The sequence below is a fragment of the Paroedura picta genome, chromosome 5, assembly GCF_049243985.1.
Source record: "Paroedura picta isolate Pp20150507F chromosome 5, Ppicta_v3.0, whole genome shotgun sequence".
NCBI lineage: Eukaryota > Metazoa > Chordata > Lepidosauria > Squamata > Gekkonidae > Paroedura > Paroedura picta.
This window is the reverse complement of record NC_135373.1, coordinates 64,158,713-64,177,206: the sequence shown is the minus strand read 5'-3', so window position 1 is coordinate 64,177,206 and position 18,494 is coordinate 64,158,713. Positions and strand designations below refer to the sequence as shown.

At 39.6% G+C, this 18,494-nt stretch overlaps 2 protein-coding genes and 1 long non-coding RNA gene across 7 annotated transcripts in view; 1 reads left to right on the top strand and 2 right to left on the bottom strand.

The window, feature by feature from the left end:
- Positions 1–3,672, bottom strand: part of MOV10L1 (Mov10 like RNA helicase 1) — a 39,922-nt gene extending 36,250 nt beyond the window's left edge. Inside the window, exons 1-2 of one of the 3 annotated variants that reach the window (XM_077338280.1) lie at positions 3,285–3,672; positions 763–947 (exon numbers count right to left, since the gene is read on the bottom strand). In XM_077338280.1, coding sequence (XP_077194395.1) covers positions 763–947; positions 3,285–3,579 — 480 coding nt within the window. In that variant the 5' untranslated portion in view covers positions 3,580–3,672. The remainder of the gene's footprint in view (positions 1–762; positions 948–3,284) is intronic. The other 2 variants (XM_077338281.1, XM_077338279.1) reach the window with 2 other exon arrangements.
- A 1,569-nt stretch (positions 3,673–5,241) lies between these two features.
- Positions 5,242–18,494, bottom strand: part of LOC143837875 (uncharacterized) — a 28,408-nt gene continuing 15,155 nt past the window's right edge. The window contains exons 2-4 of the long non-coding RNA XR_013231131.1: positions 13,050–13,226; positions 7,532–7,689; positions 5,242–5,514 (exon numbers count right to left, since the gene is read on the bottom strand). This is a non-coding gene — a long non-coding RNA (uncharacterized LOC143837875). The remainder of the gene's footprint in view (positions 5,515–7,531; positions 7,690–13,049; positions 13,227–18,494) is intronic.
- MLC1 (modulator of VRAC current 1) overlaps positions 8,192–18,494 on the top strand; it is a 16,444-nt gene continuing 6,141 nt past the window's right edge. For 2 of the 3 annotated variants that reach the window (XM_077338291.1, XM_077338293.1), the window contains exons 1-6: positions 8,192–8,327; positions 9,276–9,459; positions 13,602–13,691; positions 14,325–14,378; positions 14,739–14,840; positions 17,619–17,720. In XM_077338291.1, coding sequence (XP_077194406.1) covers positions 9,280–9,459; positions 13,602–13,691; positions 14,325–14,378; positions 14,739–14,840; positions 17,619–17,720 — 528 coding nt within the window. In that variant the 5' untranslated portion in view covers positions 8,192–8,327; positions 9,276–9,279. The remainder of the gene's footprint in view (positions 8,328–9,275; positions 9,460–13,601; positions 13,692–14,324; positions 14,379–14,738; positions 14,841–17,618; positions 17,721–18,494) is intronic. The other variant, XM_077338292.1, reaches the window with a different exon arrangement.

Genomic DNA, 18,494 nt, shown 5'->3' with positions numbered 1-18,494 from the left:
TTCACCTATTCCTGTCTATTTTAGTTCACTAATTCCTAAAATGTCGATGTTCAGCCTTGTCATCTCGTTTGACCACGTCCAGCTTGCCTTGATTCATGGATCTGACGTTCCAGGTTCCTATGGAATAAAAGTCTTTACAGCATCGGACTGTCTTTTCACCACCAGTTCCCTCCAGAACTGAGCATCCTTTCGGCTTTGGCCCTGTCGCTTCATTCATTCTGGTGCTACTCATACTAGCCATTTGCTCATCCCCAGTAGCATATTGAACACCTTCAGACCTGAGGGGCTCATCTTCCGGCATCATATTGTTTTGCCTTTTGAACCTGTCCATAGAGTTTTCATGGCAAAGATACTGGAGTGGTTTGCCATTTCTTTCTCCAGTGGATCACCTTTCGTCAGAGCTCTCAGCTATGACTTGTCCGTCTTGGGTGGCCGTGCATGGCATAACTCATAGCTTCACTGAGCTATGCAAGCCCCTTCGCCATGACAAGGCAGCGTTCCTTGACAGGGCCTTTAGTGAGAGCCGTTAGTGGTAGCGAAAATAAGGTGGTAGTGAAAACAAGGAGGCAGCATAACACACATCAGCTCAGAACATCAGAGAGAGGTGCCTTTACAGAGATTACAAAAAAAGTGGTCACACAGAAAAGAGCAAAAACATTATATATATCCAGAAAAACTCTGTGCTCTCCATCTGATACACCAATGCATAAAAAAAGGAAGACAACTGTTTTGGGGAAAAAATTGTACTAATGTATTTCATACACTGATTGCCTTTAATCCGTTAGTGGTTTTATCCTCTTCAACAATAGCTACAACTCTTTGTCCAACTTGCAGTAGCACTCTGCCCATAACAACATCACTGGTGAAATAAACCAAATCATTGATCAACCCATAGTCCAGGCAAAATCTTGTTACTACGCCTTCTATTGTTTTTATCTCTTTGCTGCCTAAAAAAAAAAAAGAGAGAGAAGTTTTATATCACTGCAAACAGAAATTACTATAATTGCTGTGACAGAAATATTTCTATCAAATTCATGGTAGCATATATTAGCCTATCAGTGGCTGAACTTGATTACAAAATACAAGAACAAACATCTAATGGTTTCTGTAAGTGGAAATATTAGGAAATCACAAAATAAGAGACAAACCTTTTCATATTTTAAGAAACAACTTGTTACCCACATCTATATAATTTCCCCTTATATTCAAGATAAGGCTTCAGTGTTAATCAGCCTAACCCACAATCTACCAGTCAAGGGTACTTTCTTCCAATAAAGGCTGTAGGAGAAAATGAATAATTTTACTTTTAACATACTTCATAAAAGTTAAAATTCTACAGTCAAATTTCCAGTCTATCTTTTAAAAAATGCATAATGACAGAGTTTGTCAAAATGTCAGATTGCTTTCTATTACGCTTCACTTTTGAAATAAGCAACTTTTAAAGTTTTCTTGCTCAGGGAGCAATTTCGAAACAATCTTCCTGTGGGATCCCTGTGCAGTAATATTCACAGAAATTCAGTTCTTAGAAATTCACTGTTTACTACAAGCTCCCAATAAACACTCCATAACAAACAAGGTCTATTACGAGATTTTCAAATAATTATACAACCAACAGGGTTCATGACCACAGAATGCTAAAAATCAGTCTAAAATGTCAAGGAATTCTTTGAGAGTCTTTTTTGCAGCCAAAAGCAATTAAAATTAATTTATTCCAGATTCATTAGGTTTTTTTTAAAAAAGGAACCTGTCTACAGTCCAAAGATAGGAAAACCTGAGCCAGACCTTACATATAGGCAACTGAAGATGACTTACCGTAAAACTAATGATAAATCAGATGTGTTCTATGCACAATAGGCATTCTACACAATTTTATTCCTATATACTAGGAAACATTTGTTTAATGTATGTACTATATATTAGCCATCTCTAAGGATCCTAGAAACTGTAAGAAACAGATTGCTGAACTAGATGGACCATTGGTCAGATCATGTAGAATTCTACATCCTTAAAAAAAGACATGCAAAGTTGCAAACATATAAATTGATGAATAACATAAATGCAGCATTATCTATACAACTTCAGCACCACACTTCAGTTTAGGAACCAATGCTTTACATGTTTGAACTTAGCCACCCTTATCACAACAGGACTTAAAGGCCAGAATATTATTTAGCCTCCGGTAACACTGGTTAGGCTGCAATAAATTTGAGCACCCCAGTCCATAGACAGAGAGGAGGGGAGTGTATGTATACATGTCTAAGAGCACTTTGCATCTCAAAAGCTGAAAGTCTTGGTTGTCCTCTACAGTAGCGATCCCCAACCTGTGGGCCGCGGACCACATGTGGTCCTTCGACTAATTGGAGGTGGGCCCCGAAGGACGCCTTCTCCCCCCCCCCCGGCCCTTTACAACACACTTCATTGTTGTGCCGTGTCTGTATCTTATTTTGATGGGATATTTAAACATTACCATAGCGATCAGAGAGCGCTAGGGCAGTGTTTGAGAGTAGAGGAGTAAACTACCCCCCCACCCCACTGGGCCTCAGTAAAAGGTGTTGAGTGGTCCCCAGTGATAAAAAGGTTGGGGACCACTGCTCTACAGTGCCACTGGACTCAGTTTGTGTTCCATAGTTACGTTTTTAAAAAGAAAAGCCCACTCCTTAGGGCCAAAAGCAGAAAAAAAATGTCAGCTCTGCAATCTGATTTCCTGTTTCTAAAAGGCAAAATTCTGATGGGAGGATGAAAGCTCATGACACACAATTCTGATGGGAGGATGAAAGCTCAACTCCCCCAGTCAGAAACAGCAGGGCTACCAAATTGGAGAGGAAACAAAAATGCTGGGACTTTAGTGACCCTTGGAAAGGGAGGCTACAAAACTCAGCAAAGCACGTGATTGACTGCCATGATAGTTTGTCTGGTGTGTGCCTGGGGGTGAAGGTACAAGGAATTCCCACCTAGCAGTCCCTGGTGTCTCTCAGAGGCCCCCAACCTACAACCTATTATTTGTAACAGCCGAACTGGGAGCTGCGAACAAATTAACCACAAATTACTTTGTTAGGATCGGCCACAATAAGTCCCAGACTTAATGCCAGCAACTAATGTGCAAGCCTATGACTGCTTAATAGGGAGAGGTTAGTCCCACGGATCAAGAATTGGGTCACAAAGCAAGAAACTGGAAATTCAACAGCGCAAGCCACTATCTGAAGCACACTTGGGCAAGGAAGACTCATTTTCTCCTATCAGTATCCCTATTAACTGGCCCCTCCAAAATGGGAGCCTGAGCCCACCTCTGGCCGCCTGAGTCTCTTCAAGGTCGGCCTTTCGCCAGAAAAACCCAAGACCCTGAGACAAAAACCGGAACATCATCGGGGGCTCTACGACGCCCTTCGAGCAGCCCACGCGCCGCTCCTGCCGACTCCGACCAAGCCTCTTCCGTCCGCCCCGCTCGCCCTGAGCCAAGCCACGCCCCTCGGGAGATTGATCGCGCGCGGTTCTAAGCACGCGGCGCCAAGCAGGGAGGACCACGCAAGCGCAGTCGGAATCTTTGCGTGCTGATGGGGACCGCTGCATTAGAATGATCATCGGCTCTGTGCTAAGCCTTATCCAACCCGGACCGAGCACAAAGCTAACTGGCGCTTCCCGCCTGTCCTACGATGTCTGCTTTATGACTGCGCGCGGGCACGCCCTGTCCCCGTTTCGTTTCTTTGATCAAAATGCTGCGTGACGTTTTAATCTCAACTCGGGACGGTTTACCGGGTTTTTAGCCCCATGACAACCTTGTGACCGTCGCTGACAGAGTGGTGATTTGTACTAGAATGGGCTCCGAGCCCCAGTTTCGTGGCCTTGACACCCCCCCCCCCCCTTAACATTCCCCATGGTCATTCATTACCCAGATAGGCGCTATATATTAGGTATATTGTAGTTTGACTCTGGGGAAACGTTTGGTTGGAAATCCCTCAGAGCATGTATCCATAGTAGCCATAGTTTTACAGAAGCAAGCACTTCTGTATTCCCGGATTGGCAGCGCAGGGCTAGGAATTTCTTGGAGATTTGGGGGAGGAGCTTAGGGAAGGCAGGGGTTTTATTTATTTTATTTATGTACTTTTATTTGCTATATTTAATTTACTATTTTTATTCATTTATTAGACTTCTATACTGCCCTTCCTGACAGTGGGCTCAAGGTGGTTCACAGAAATAAATTTAAAACATACACAGTACAATATACAGTAAAACACCCGTGGTCATCAATAGTTAAAATTATAAAACATCTAAAATCTTATTCTGACGTTCCATTTTTACAGATGGCTCCAAGTCCATGAGGCTAGCTACTGAGTTTAAAGAAAGGAAAGGAAGAGTGGATTTAGCCAGGGAGTTGGGGCAACCATGTAGAGTGTTCATAGGATTGAGCTCCCATATTTCTTGCATGGTTGCCTAGTAGTAATGACATATTGCTTTATCATGGCATATTTTTAATGGTCAAGTAGACTTTTGATTCTCAGTAGCTCTTGCTGCAATAAGGGCACAATCCAATGCATGCTTGCTAATTTACACATCCAATTATTTTTTTGCAGAACAACACAATTATTCAAAGTGTGCCATGTATCACCAATGCCTCCTTCCATGGAGGAAGCTTTCACTCACTTCCCATTGAAAAGATCCACTCATTCTGTATATTAGTAGGAAAAAGGGAATGCAAAAATAGTTTTGCTCAGCGTGAAGGAAACAGAATTGAAAGATATGTTTTGTACTTTTTTGTATTTTTCAAAATTAAACAAAAATCCAGTCCTGTTTCTAATCCATCCATGGTTCTATATATTTGTGAAACAGCCTAGGGGGTGGAATGTGTCTGGCTGTCGGAATAGAGCCAATCGGGGTGCAGCCGGATTGACCCTGCCCCTGCAGCTTCTGCCCTCTGTCCCTGGACTCTAGCCTCTTTGCTCTCAGATGCCTCAGTGCCTGGAGCCAGCAGCAGGTAAGGGGAGAGGGCCCTGGGCAAAGGATCATGGTGGAGGGCCTGCTAACGCGGGCCTCTTGGCCAGCTAGGCTGGCCCTGCTAAGGAGAGCCTGCTAATGAGGGCCTCCCGGCCTGCTGACTGCCTCCTAAGGAGCTCTGTCCCGGGCCTGCTAACGAGCTGGGCAACCCCTGCCTGCCATTTGATCTGGCTGCAAGCTGCGGCCCAAAGTCACCTTAAGCTGCCTGACCAGGGGCCAGGGGAAAGAACCCTTTCAAGGCCCGTTCTTAGGGAAGCTAGCTTTGAAGCTAGTATATGTAATAATATATTTCAATTAGTAACTTCAATAGCTTTCAGATGGCCAGTTTATATTTACGGTACTGCAGTCAGTTTGTATATTAATGTGCAGAATGATTTCATTGTGTAGTGATGTGCAGAATCCATTGGGCAGATTTGTTTTTAGGCAGCTCTGTATTGTATGGAAAGTGGTCATAGCTCAGTGACAGAGCATCTTCTTTGCAAGCAGAAGGTGTCCCATTCAGTTCTTGACATCTCTGGACCGCTCCTGCCAGACAGACAATATTGAATTACATAGACCAATAACTGACCCAGTACACTGGATTTTCACATGCTTGTATATGCTCATTATAAGTAGAGCCCCTTCAGCACTTGAAAGGAATGGAAAATCTCATTGCCCACAACTGTTAGCTCCATTATTTTCAGTGAGTCCACTTTTCCATTCTGCTCTGCCTCCCTTTTGCTACTCTCTGTTTCCACCACAACCCCCCTGTTGTCTCCATGTTTGTTTTCCCCCTCACCCTCTCTTCTTGCTGCTATTTGCCCTGTACCCCATCCCTCCTGTTTCCTAACTGCCTTCAACTTCTCCCTTCTCCTCTATGATCTCTATTTTTTTCTTACCTGTATCCCCGCTGTCAATTATCCTTTCCCCTATCTACTGTTTTTGTTTCCTTATGCCTCTTCCTCTGTCCATTCCATACTCCTTACCTTTTGGGTGTTTTTAAATTCCTGCTTTTGAAAAAACTATTCTTATTTTCCCCCTCAAGCTGGAGAACTCCTATGAGTTTCCAGAAACTGGTTTTTAAAATTTAGGGCTGTACAAATGGATATAAATGCAGAGATTTTTTCCAAATGTTTCACTTTGCAGCAAGTGCTAAAATATGGCTTGTTAATATATTTGATTTGCTTCCTCTGCTAAGTATTTAGAAGATTCAGAAATTATGTAGCTTATTAGTGGCATATAATTTAAAAGAGATGCAGATGATTCAGGAATTTGAGTAATTTGTTTCTAGGAATAAGAATGGATTTAATTACATGGGGCCATGTGCATTTAGCATTATGCATATTTTGTACAATGCTATGCTAAAATTTTCTTATGGTCATATCATCTGATGAATGTTTAGCAATTTTTAAAAATATATATTAAAATTAACGATTCCCACTTTTTTGGGAAACCCAGGGACATCAAGAAACTCCAGAGTTTCACAAAACCCTGGTTGAGAAAGCCTGCTCTAGCCTGTTTCCTCACTGAGATATATGAAAGAAGACATATCTCTTAGCTAGAGATTTACTTTAAAAATGAAAGCTGGGAATTCAGAGAACTTGCTTGTCTTATAACTATCATTCATTCATTCATTCATTCATTCATTCATTCATTTGTATGCCACCCTCCCCTGAGGCTCAACAGTATATCTATATATCAATATTTTAGTGCCATTAAAACGGAAACCCTTGTCTTTGGGGGAAGAAGAAAGAGCAGTTTGATAATGATGATAGTCCAGTCATCGAATAATGGGCCGGAGGTGTATGGAAGTGGGTGGAACAAAGAAAATCAACAGAAACATGCACAAGGAAAAAGGGAACTCAGAATCAGCTTCTGGAAAAAGACTGGGGTAAATGTAGTCTCAAGAGAACGGGGGAAAACACCCAGGGTGGGGAATTGAAATGAAAATTGAAGGCACAAAAATGTGTGCAAAAATCAAAGGATAAACTGAAGGTATGTGTGTCCAGAAAGGGGGGGGGGCAGAAAAGCACCTCGAAAATCTACATTTAAAGTTGCCATTTAAGTGTAGTCTGTCAGAGATGTTTCTAGTTGCAAAAGAATTTACAGACCATATGTTCCATATTCTACTTGACAAGTTGCCAGGGCCTTCAGAGTATCTGAAGGTCATTACATAGTGTTGCATACATTACAAGTTTGTTACATAGTGTTGTATACTGCAAACTTAATCTGTTTTGTTTAATGAAAAATTTTACTCTATATTAGAAAGCCTAATGTAACCATGAAGGAAATAAGTAGAGACAATTCTACAAATATTCTTTTTCTACACAATATATGGGTTTGTATCTACTGGAAGATTTCCATTTATAGTACGTAGTCCAAGGGGGCTGGGGGTAGTGATTTTTATTGACTCTGTCATCACTCTGCAAAGATCTAACTCCCTTCACATTAGGTTGCCTGCCCTGGGTGAAGAAATACCTGGAGATTTTTGGGGTGGAGCCTGGGGCACTGTTCTCTGTTGTCTGGAGACCAGGTGTAATAGCAGGAAATCTCCAGGCCTTACCTGGAGATTGACAATTGCTCCTCATGCAGTTCCTTGGGGTTTCCTGTCCACAGAAACACCGTCTGGAGGGGGGCATTTTGTGCTGCAGCAGGAGATGTAGGAAGTTGTGTTTTGCTGATGGAGATCTCTTCCATCTTTTGAAATCTTCTGTCAGAACCCTAACAATCACATAATATTGTTAAGATCTCACTGTAGTCTTATATAATGTATTTAAGACTGGATTATAACTGCATAATATAAATATAATATAACAATAACAACAATATATAATATACAATATTGTTTCCCAGAAATTAAATGTATTTAAGAGTACTATTGGTGATTACTTCTGAGTTGACTTGCTTAGGATTCCTTGCAGAATCTCAACAGTAATGTTTAGGTCTTAGATTTTCCCTTGGACCACAGAGTTTATAATGCTCTTTGGTGTTTGCTGGTTTCAAATTATGTTAAATCTTGCACTCAGTAGTCTAACTGTTACTAAGGTGAAATCTTTATCATGTCAAAATGATTGCTTCTGCTCATAGGATGACAGAACCAGCCTTGTTAGAATACGGTACAGAACTTTTCCAGTGTGTTCCCTTCATTAAAATTCAGTTGGCATTTCCCTGTTCTCTGGCTTCACTGTGGTTTTTGCTGTGCTTTTGTTCCTCATATGAATAGATCTTGTTGAAAGCCAAAGTGGAAGAGCAAACTTTTCAAAGGGAGCATGAATCATTAAACAGTGAGACTAACCAAGTGTACAGACAACTGTACCCCCAAAACTATTTGAAGTAGACTATTATATAGTAAATTTGTGGTAAGTATGAAATATTTTTACTGTAATGAATATGTGGTTGGGTGATAGTCATCTGCTTACTCATGTGCAGGAGTAGTCCAAGGGGGCTGGGGAACAAAGCTTAAAATGGTAAGCTGTGTTTTTAAAGCAAACAGTTTTGCCAGATAGCAACATATGCTGCAACTGAAGTGTTTTGATCAAATGTATTTATCCTAATAGTCTTTGCCACTTTTTGTTGATTATTATACCTAAATGAAAGTTAGAAACCTGTACATGAAAGAATAGTTCTTTGGTTCTTGATAAAAGTAGAAGTTATTGAGAAGTGATTTAGAAATATAGAATAAGACTCACATTTTAACAAAATGTTAACCGTTTATTTGGTTCTATGCTGTGATTGCCAACCATGCTTGGAAAATATTTCTTCCAACATTATTGACTGTATTTACTCAATAATTTATACCCCACTTCTAAACACATTTATCTGAAAGTCTGTGTCTTGCATTTTAGAGAAAGTAGCATAGTTCTACAAAATATGCATATAAAGTATATTTAAGACCACTCTTCGATATCTCAGTCTTTAGCATACAAAGTAAAAGGTGCATTGAAATGCGTAGGACAGCTTTTAGAAGCAGGACATAAAACATGTGGTTCACAGAGCAGTTGTGGCTCAGTGACAGAGCATCTGCTTGGTGTGTGGAAAGTCCCAGGTTTAATTCCTGGCATCTCTAGTAAAAAGCATCAGTTAGTAGGTGATGATGTGAAAGACCTCTATTAAAGGCCCCCCAAAAGCTGCTGCTAGACAAAAGAAATGATACTGATTTGGCTTGACCAACTGTCCAACTCAGTAATACAATATGGGGTTTCATATTCATATGAATGAAGAATTGGTTTTCTTGGAAAACAAGGTAACATTTAGGATGACCCCTCAAATCCACCAAAATTAAATGACTTTTCGTTTCCTCTTTAAAGAATTATGACTAAGGAAGAAACTTATAGGGAAGAATTTAGCTATGACAGGATGCCAACACTGGAACGTGGAAAACAAGAAAATGGAAATTATGTTTCAGATATGAAATCTAGTGATCTTCAACTATCAAAGCGATTTCACCCTTGTTTTAGTTATAGAACTTGGATCTATTCTTTACTGATGGGGGTAAGTACCTTATGTTATTTGGATCCACTCAGGTCTTAATAGTTACAGCTGCGTAAGACAACAGTATATCAAATTATTTTTTTACATTATTAATCATTTTACTAAATCATTTGGAGTTAAGCAACACTTAATATAATTGACACTTTATTTTTGATATTGGATAAAAAAAGTTAATCCTGAAATCTCCTAAACATACATTGTTGACCCTGCAAACTGCCAAGATTTCTTCTCCTGTGCCATGGTGTCTTCTCTCCAGTTTGTAAAGATAAGAAATAATTGTAGTATACAATCTTTACAGTCAGTCACATAAACAATAGTCAACTCCTTTTTGTAGGCTTGTTTGTTTTCTGAGTCATTTAACAATATTTATATTGGTCAATACTGAACAATGGGTTTAAACTTCAAGTACAACGATATAGGCTAGATATCAGGAAAAAGTTTTTCACAGTCAGAGTAGTTCAGCAGTGGAATAGGCTGCCTAAGGAGGTGGTGAGCTCCCCCTCACTGGAAGTCTTCAAGCAAAGGTTGGATACACACTTTTCTTGGATGCTTAGGGCTAATCCTGCGTTGAGCAGGGGGTTGGACTAGATGGCCTGTATGGCCCCTTCCAACTCTATGATTCTATGATTCTATGATTCTATGATTATATGCTAGAAATTCCCAAGGGGTTTTAGATAGGGTGGGGTGGGGAGGTTAATTGTTTTGGTAATGCTAGGTAAGATGAAAATCTGATTAATATTAAAATTTGTAGCCACTCTGAAGGATCTGGGCAGTTAAGAATAACAACAATCAGTAATGCATAAAGTTGTTTTTCTCAGAAGTATCCCCAAGCCTTTCCAATTCAGCTCACAAAGTCCATCTCAAACAGGTAAGTCTTAATATGCTTCCAAATGGTGTTCAGACTGGGTCTGTGGCAGTAATTTATGTGTGATATTAGTATGATCAATTTTGGGGTACCATGATATGTCTAATGAGTATGAAGAGCATAAGCTTATGCAATTCCATTGAAAAATTCCACCACATGTCAAATAGAGTGATCATAATTTAAAGAAAATCATGTACCTGATTATATTAGCAAATGGTCTGACTATTGCAGTTCCTGTTACACTGCCACCGTTTATGAAATTCTTGGTAACTGAAGGCATCACTGAGGCTCCTAATGATTTCATTTAGCCCGTAGTTGAAGTGTTCTTTAGAACACAAAACTGCATAAACACAAGGTGTAGCCACGTTGTCTGCCTTTGGTGAGATGTTTCAAATATTTGGCCAGCATTTCTGCCAAAGTAGGACTTGCTTCTTTTGTTTGCTTTAATTTAGTACTTTAGCGAGGTTTTCTTTTCTTATACTGTGTGTCACAACTGATAAGTTGTTGCTGAATTCTTGCTGTGACATTTTAATTCTGACTAAAGTAATACATTGAAAGTAGCTTCACTAATCAGTTTTATGAAATACAAATTCATTGCAGTCTATCAGGTAATCTTTTATAAGGAGATGTTGATCCTGGCTACACTGTGCAGACTCTGTCACTGCCATCTTAAGCAGATTTACCCTTCCCAAGTCCAGTTGAAACCAGTGGGCTTAGAAGAGTGTTAGCTCTGTTTAGGATTGTACTATATAACACTGATTCCCAAATGGAAATATGTGCTTGGAAACAAACCACCATCTTTGCACTAAAGATGAGAGATTGCAAACAGAAAGAACTGAGGACTTAAAAATATCATGCAACTAGGAGGAAGAAGAGTGGCTCGGGGGCCTATTCTGTGGTGGAGATTGTACTTATCTAGTACTTATCTATCTACCTCTCAGTAGAAGGTATCTGTCCAAAACCAGTTCAAGTATGATCTAAAGCAGTTGGTGAAAGAATAAGGGGTTCCTTATTTTAATGTGAAGAAGAGCTGCATTTTTGTATAACACAAGAAACTTCAGAGGCAACAGGATGATTATTCCCCCCCCCCCTATTTAGTGCTTCTCCACAATGCTTTTTCCTGCTTAACACCTGAGAATGCACTTTGAATCAGAGTCAGACAGCGCTGAGAGTGGTCTTTGAATAATATCTCAATATATGTGGGCTCCATATTAGACAGCCTTATATACAACATATATTACTTGGAGCATCATTTTATACAATTTTTATCACCCAGCAAGACTTAAAGGTATGTATTTTTTACTGCATAAGTGCATTTTAAGTTACTTGACCACTGAGGAAGGCCCTTAGGGGTCGAAACACATCTAGTCTTTGTTCCTCGTGTGTCTCTTTTGTTATTGTTGGTTGTATTACAGCATATATAACTGAGATTTTATCAATATGTAAAATTTTGTGTAAATAATTATAATACTTGTATTTAAAAAAAAACTTTTTTTGTACCTCAACATCTTTTCAGGTTGGGTTTTGTTTCCCCTTTTTGTGAAACCCTTATTTAGTGCTTAAACCACCTTTTCAGGGTTCAAAAAACATGTTCCTCCCCATGAAAAGCATACTGTGGGACATGAAAACAAACAACAACTCAGGGAAAATACCCCCTTCTCCTCATTGCTTTTTCATGTCAACCCCCTTCTCCAAGCTTCTTTCCCTTGGGGGGCAGGGCAGTATGCACATTTTAATGTAAGGTACATTAGGTTCTAAAAAATGGATATATTTTATAGAGATCGAGATAGTCTCAATTGTTTGGGATAATGTTTATGAATTTTAAAATGTAATCTTGTTGATTCTTTTAGCTGGAATGTTTTAAATGTTATACTATTTTAATTACCGATGAATACTTTATGTACACTATAATTTGATTACTGGTCTAGCACTGTAATAAAGACTATGATGATGATGATGATGATGATATATTTTATATATTTTTGATTATTTTCAAAGTAGCTAATATCCATCAAAATATATGTCTCCTGCTACAAAACATATACAGTATCATAATAGACAAACAAGTAAAATTAAACCACACCTTGAGCGAAAATAATTGCCATGTCAACAATGCAATTGAGTCAGCAGCAGGCTAAAGTAATTCAGTAGGATAGTTAACAGTGCAATTAATGATAAAGCAATTTTCAAATACATTTATCCATGTTTGTGTACCTGGGTTGTCAGGAGAATATTTGAAATAAATAAGCAATACCTAAAAACATGATCCTATGAGGAGGGATATCACTTTTTGCATGTGAATTCTCCTCCAACCTTGATTCAAATGTAACCATAATTTTCAAACCATATTTTGAACAAACTATGATTTGGCATTATATAAACATAATCAAACCATAAGGTAAGGGTAGGTGCCAAATCAGAATCTCAACAGCGGTTTGAAGCTGGCTGTTAACCAGAATTTGGATAAACAGTTGTATTGTAATGTCCTAATCATTGAGATAATTGAGATAATGCTCTTGCTTTTTGATATAGCGTCTCAGGATTCTAGTTGGAGGTGGTCAGTAGGTAAGGAGCACAATGATAGGTTGTATACACCAATTATGGTTTGTCATGTCCATTTAGGACACAACCCATCGCTAGGTATGAATACTGATTGCCTCAAATGAGCAATAATACCAAGTCATAGGTTAGTGTTATATGAATAACCATAAAGTCATGTACTCACCTCCTATTTCCTGCACTCTCTTGTGTTCTGGGTTTTCAGCGATAGTTGGCTTTTCCATCCAAACCAGGCATCTATGGTTGCCACAAGCTGTTCTTTACATGCAAACCAGTGTTAGATACCACAGTTTAGTATCATTCAGTTCCAATTTCAGGAAACAATGTTACATTTTGGATTTTGCTGCAAAATAGAAAGTCAGTGAAGTAACAGGAGCACTGAAGAAAAGAAGGAAGGTCAAACCTCAGGCATGTTATCAGTTGTGGTTCGACATTATGTCTGGACCCCAAGTCTTTCAATTGATATCTATAGTTCCTTAGCTGAGCATCAATAGTTTCAAAGTTATTGTTTATACCGTTGCCAAATCATTGTACGGTAGTTCTAGAACTTACAAATGACAAAACTTGTTCTTCCAATCTTTAAATTTTTTGATGCTTGGTTTCAATATCACTAGTACAAATTAAAGATTATTAAAGGCCGCAATGTGTTTTACTCTGAGAGAAACTCACTTTATTCTTTAGTATTGATACTGATTTATATCAAATTGTTGCATTTCAGACTTGTATTCTTGTTACCTCTGGATTTTCACTTTACTTGGGGAATGTTTTTCCATCTGAAATGGATTACTTACGCTGTGCAGCAGGTTCAGTAAGCATACCTTTTTGTTGTTTCTTTGGCTGTCTGAAAGTTTCAATGAAATATCAACATGGCCCCACCAATGGATACTTAAATTCAGAGAGCTGAGCTATAAGGTGCAGAGAACAGCCCCAGGTCTACAGAAATGAAATCTAAAAAAACACTAGCACTGACAATCAACCCGCCCCCCAGCCCCAATAATAGATGTGATGTCTATATTTTAAAGAAATAAATGACTTTTGAGAGCTTATGGCTGCTGTGGGGGTTGCTAGGTAATCACAAAAATATTGTCAGTCTTCACATTTTGATTTCTGTAAGTGGGGACAGGACTATATTGGCCCAAATCGATGAAAGTAGAGTATCAGGAATGATGGCATCCAAGCAGGTGTTTGTAAAAAGCTGCTCTTAAGTTATCTAAATTAACACTCTCTTTTTACTCTACTGGGATACTTTTGCTTTTAACCAACGTAGACAATTGTTGAAAGAACCTTGAACTATTGGCCCAAATCTACCCAGTCAGACTTCAGATATGGGAATTTAGTACTGCCTACTCCGTTATAACTACCTTTTCATAGGGAATATTTATCTATATTGAACATCTGGTTTTATTTATAAGCTTTTCTCTTGATTTTTAATTTTTTCCAGTGTATTCCTGCAGCAGCTGTAAGTTTTGCTATAGCCAGAAACAAAGTTAACATGGTAAGTGCTTTACAGTGGAATCCCAACATTTTCCTGTGAGTAAGTCCCATTGAGTAGAATTCTGATCAAAGCTATTTAGGACGCTCTCTTGGAGATGAGCTGTGGCTTAATGGCTGAGAATCTACTTGGCATGCTGAAGCTCCCAAATTCAATCTCCAGCTAAAAGGATCAGGTGGCAAGCAACATGAAAGACTTCTACTTGAAATGCTGGAAAGCTACTTGCTAGTCTGAGTAGGTAATATCGACCTTTACGGACCAATTGTCTGAAATGATCTGATTGAGTATAGGGTAGCTTCACATGTTCATGTGCTAGTAGTGGATTTACTGTTAACATACTGAATTTAAAAAATTGTTTTTCAGATACCCAATTTTCAGATGCTCTTTGTTTCTACATTTGCAATCACAACCACATGTTTAGTTTGGTTTGGATGCAAACTTGTCTTGAATCCTACAGCAATAAATGTAAGTTGCAAACAACAAAAATCAATGTTATATTTAGAGTGCAATCCTAAACATAGTTACAGATTTCTAAGATGGTTTGACTTAAATGGATTAAAAAGGGTATAACTGTATGAGATTGCATTGCTAGTCTATATTTCGTTTACGTGAAGTGCATAAGCAAATTATTTAGATATTTCTTCAGGCATAGCTTAGAAATACAACTGTTTGTATTTGGGTATGTTTAAATAAAGTGATATTGTCTTCTAATTTTATGCACATTATGTTCAGAAGTTGATTTTCCCCCTCTAAATGGAATGTTTTCTGTTCTTGGGCTGGTTCACATATACATTTAAATCATTTGATTTCACAGTGCTAGATTACTCAGTAATTTATTATTGGTAGATGAATGTAACATATAACTGAAATCTCTGAATTATGTGGAAAAGTGCTGTCTGTGGTACTTTATCTGTGATAGAGATCTGCCTGTGAATGAGCCAACTGATCCTGCAATCATGAAGTATGTGACCCAGCTCTTGATTCATTCTCTACTGAGGTATTGTGTGTGACCGAAAACATTTAGCATCCTTTCACTACATAAAAACATAGAATTAAATAATTTGGACTATCTCTGTGTTTTGAATTATCACATCTTTTAAGCAATTAATTTCGATTGCAATCCTAAGTAGAGAGCATCACAAAGTGACTCACAAACTAAAGTTCTTCAAATATTTTGACTTGGTCTTATACATTTCCACAATTTTCGATGCAATTCATGGTGGTTTGTGAAGAGCAGAAATCAGAGGTTTAAATTACACTGGGGAGTTCAAACCCTTGCTTTTTGAGAAACAGCTGAGCAGTAGGAAGTAGAAAGCAGGGTTGAAATGGCCCATAAACTGATATGAACTAATTTGGTTTGCAAACCTTGCATATTAGTTCACCGTTCAGACTGAATTACAAAAATGAAATATGTACTCACCCCTAATACTAAAAACATCTTCCTGGGAGAAAGTTCCACTGAAGAGAATTAATAAGGATTCAGAGTAGCCCTATTTATATATATATATTTATTTAATTGATCTGGGAACACATCTATGGTTGCGCACCCTGGGATGGAAATGGGCATGGACATGATGTCCATTGTCCCACCCCAGGGAGCGCACCAGAAGAGGCAGGGAGGCAGTTGGCATGGTGGTGGCCAACAGTGGAGGTGGTGGTGGAGGCACCAGCAGAGGCCAAGGCAGCGACAGTGCCACCAGTGGAGGCTGAGGCAGTGGTGCTGCTGCTGCCAGAGGCCGAGGCAGTGGCCTAATTGCTGAATGCCAAGGCGGTGGCAGCAGTTGTGGAGGCTGCGCCAGCGGAGGCCTGAAGGAGCCCCAAAGCTGGCCGCCATACGGCCAGCTGAAGTGGCAGAGGACCATAGAACACGAGGTAAAGAGGAAGAGGGGAGTTGGGATGGAGGAGGGTGCCTCTATGTGCATGCATATGAGTATGTCTGTGTGTCTGACATAGAGGGAGGGGGCAGGGATCAAGGAGGAGGTTGGGATAGTGAGAGAGAAAGAGGGAAAAGGGAGGGGGAAATTGGGGGAATTTGTGTGCGTGGCTGTGAGTGTGTCTGAGTGTGAAAGAGGGAGGGGGCCTGGAACTAAGGAGGAAGTCGGAGAAGCAAGAGAGGATGGAAAAGGGAGGGGAAAGTGGGGGGAAGGAATCTGTGTGTGCGTGGCTGTGAGTGTATCTGTGTCTGTGAGAGAGAGGGAGGGGGCATGGATCAAGGAGGAGGTCAGGGAATTAGGAGATAAGGAGGGGAAAGGATGGGTGAAGTGGGGTGTGGAAGAAATCTATGCGTATGGCTGTATGTATGTCTGTGTCTGTGTGAGAGAGGAAGGTGGCCCAGGACCAAGGAGCCCTGAAGCAGATATGTATTCCCACATAACCTGTGAGAGCCAGACTTTCACTAATTTTAAAGACAACATTCAAAATAAAGTATATGTAAAATATTTAAACAATTCTATAGAATATATATGAGCCTCTTGTGGCGCAGAGTGGTAAGGCAGCAACATGCTATCTGAAGCTCTGCCCATGAGGCTGGGAGTTCAATCCCAGCAGCCGGCTCAAGGTTGACTCAGCCTTCCATCCTTCCGAGGTCGGTAAAATGAGTACCCAGCTTGCTTGCTGGGGGGTAAACGGTAATGACTGGGGAAGGCACTGGCAAACCACCCCGTATTGAGTCTGCCATGAAAACGCTAGAGGGCGTCACCCCAAGGGTCAGACATGACCTGGTGCTTGCACAGGGGATACCTCTACCTTTACCTTTTATAGAATATATAAACACACAAACACAGAAGAACACAATTAGGGAGGAAGATCAACAATAAGTGAAGAAATGCCAAACAGAGGACAATTTTATATATATTGGGTGGCAATTGGTATAGTGTCAGGTGGTGGGGGCACCTGAAGCAGGGCCTCCATAGATGACCAGAGTAGACAGGTAGGTTCATATGGGAGCACTTAACCAATATGCTGGTATGTAAATCAAACCAGTTTCCATCCAGTTCATTGTTAATGAAATAAGACAACCCCCTATATTTGAGAGATAATGAATTCATTAAAATTAGGCAAACTGATTCAGAAGCCTCTAGAAACAAATGATTCCATTCTAATACTTAGAATAACACAAATGTACTGTTTGAATTGGGCCTGATTTTTCACCCTATACAGGGCTAAACTTGAGACTAAATGATGTACTATTTTGTAAATATACAGGTTCAATATGTTAATCTATTGACTGGATTTTATGCACAGATAAATTTCAACTTGATTCTCCTCATTCTACTGGAACTGTTCATGGCAGCTACTGTAATAATTTCAGCTAGATCGAATGAGGAGTGTTGCAGAAGAAAGAAAGTAAGTTTCCCCCCTTAATGTTTGGAAAAATAATCTGATTTTCTTTTCATCATGTGGTACACACCATTCTAGTGTTATTAAAATAGTTTTAACAAAAATGGGCCACACTTGTTAAAGATATCAATATCTCTCTCCGTCTCTGCCTCCTTCTCTCTCTGAATATACCCATGAAGGATAAAAAAGAAAAAGGCTCATTAACAGGAGAAGAGTTGGTTCTTATACCTCGCTTTTCACTGCCTGAAGGGTATTTTACTATTACCTTCCCTTCCTCTCCCCACAACAGACACTTTGTGAGGTAAGTGAGGCTGAGAGAGCTCTGGGAGAAACTGCTCTGTAAGAACAGCTTCTAACATGTCTGTGACTAGGCCAAGGTCACCCAGCTGGCTACATGTGGAGCAGTGGGGAATCAAATCTGGCTCGCCAGACTAGAAGCTTGTTCTTATCCACTATACCACACTAGCTTAATATGTGGAATTGAGTCATGTGAAGCTTATAATTACATAAATAAAATCCTATTAAGTCTCTATTAGTGGTGCAAGACAGTTTCCTCTAGGTAGTTGGCAGCCCTAAGAATTACCTAGTCCGACATATTAATCACTGTCTTACACACACACACACACACACACACACACACACACACACACACACACACACTTTAGTGCATTTGGATATATACATGGATTTCTGGGTTTTTAAAATGTATTCATTCATATACCTTAAATCAGTGGTTCCCCAACCCCTGGTCTAGGGACCAGTACCGGTCTATAGATCAGT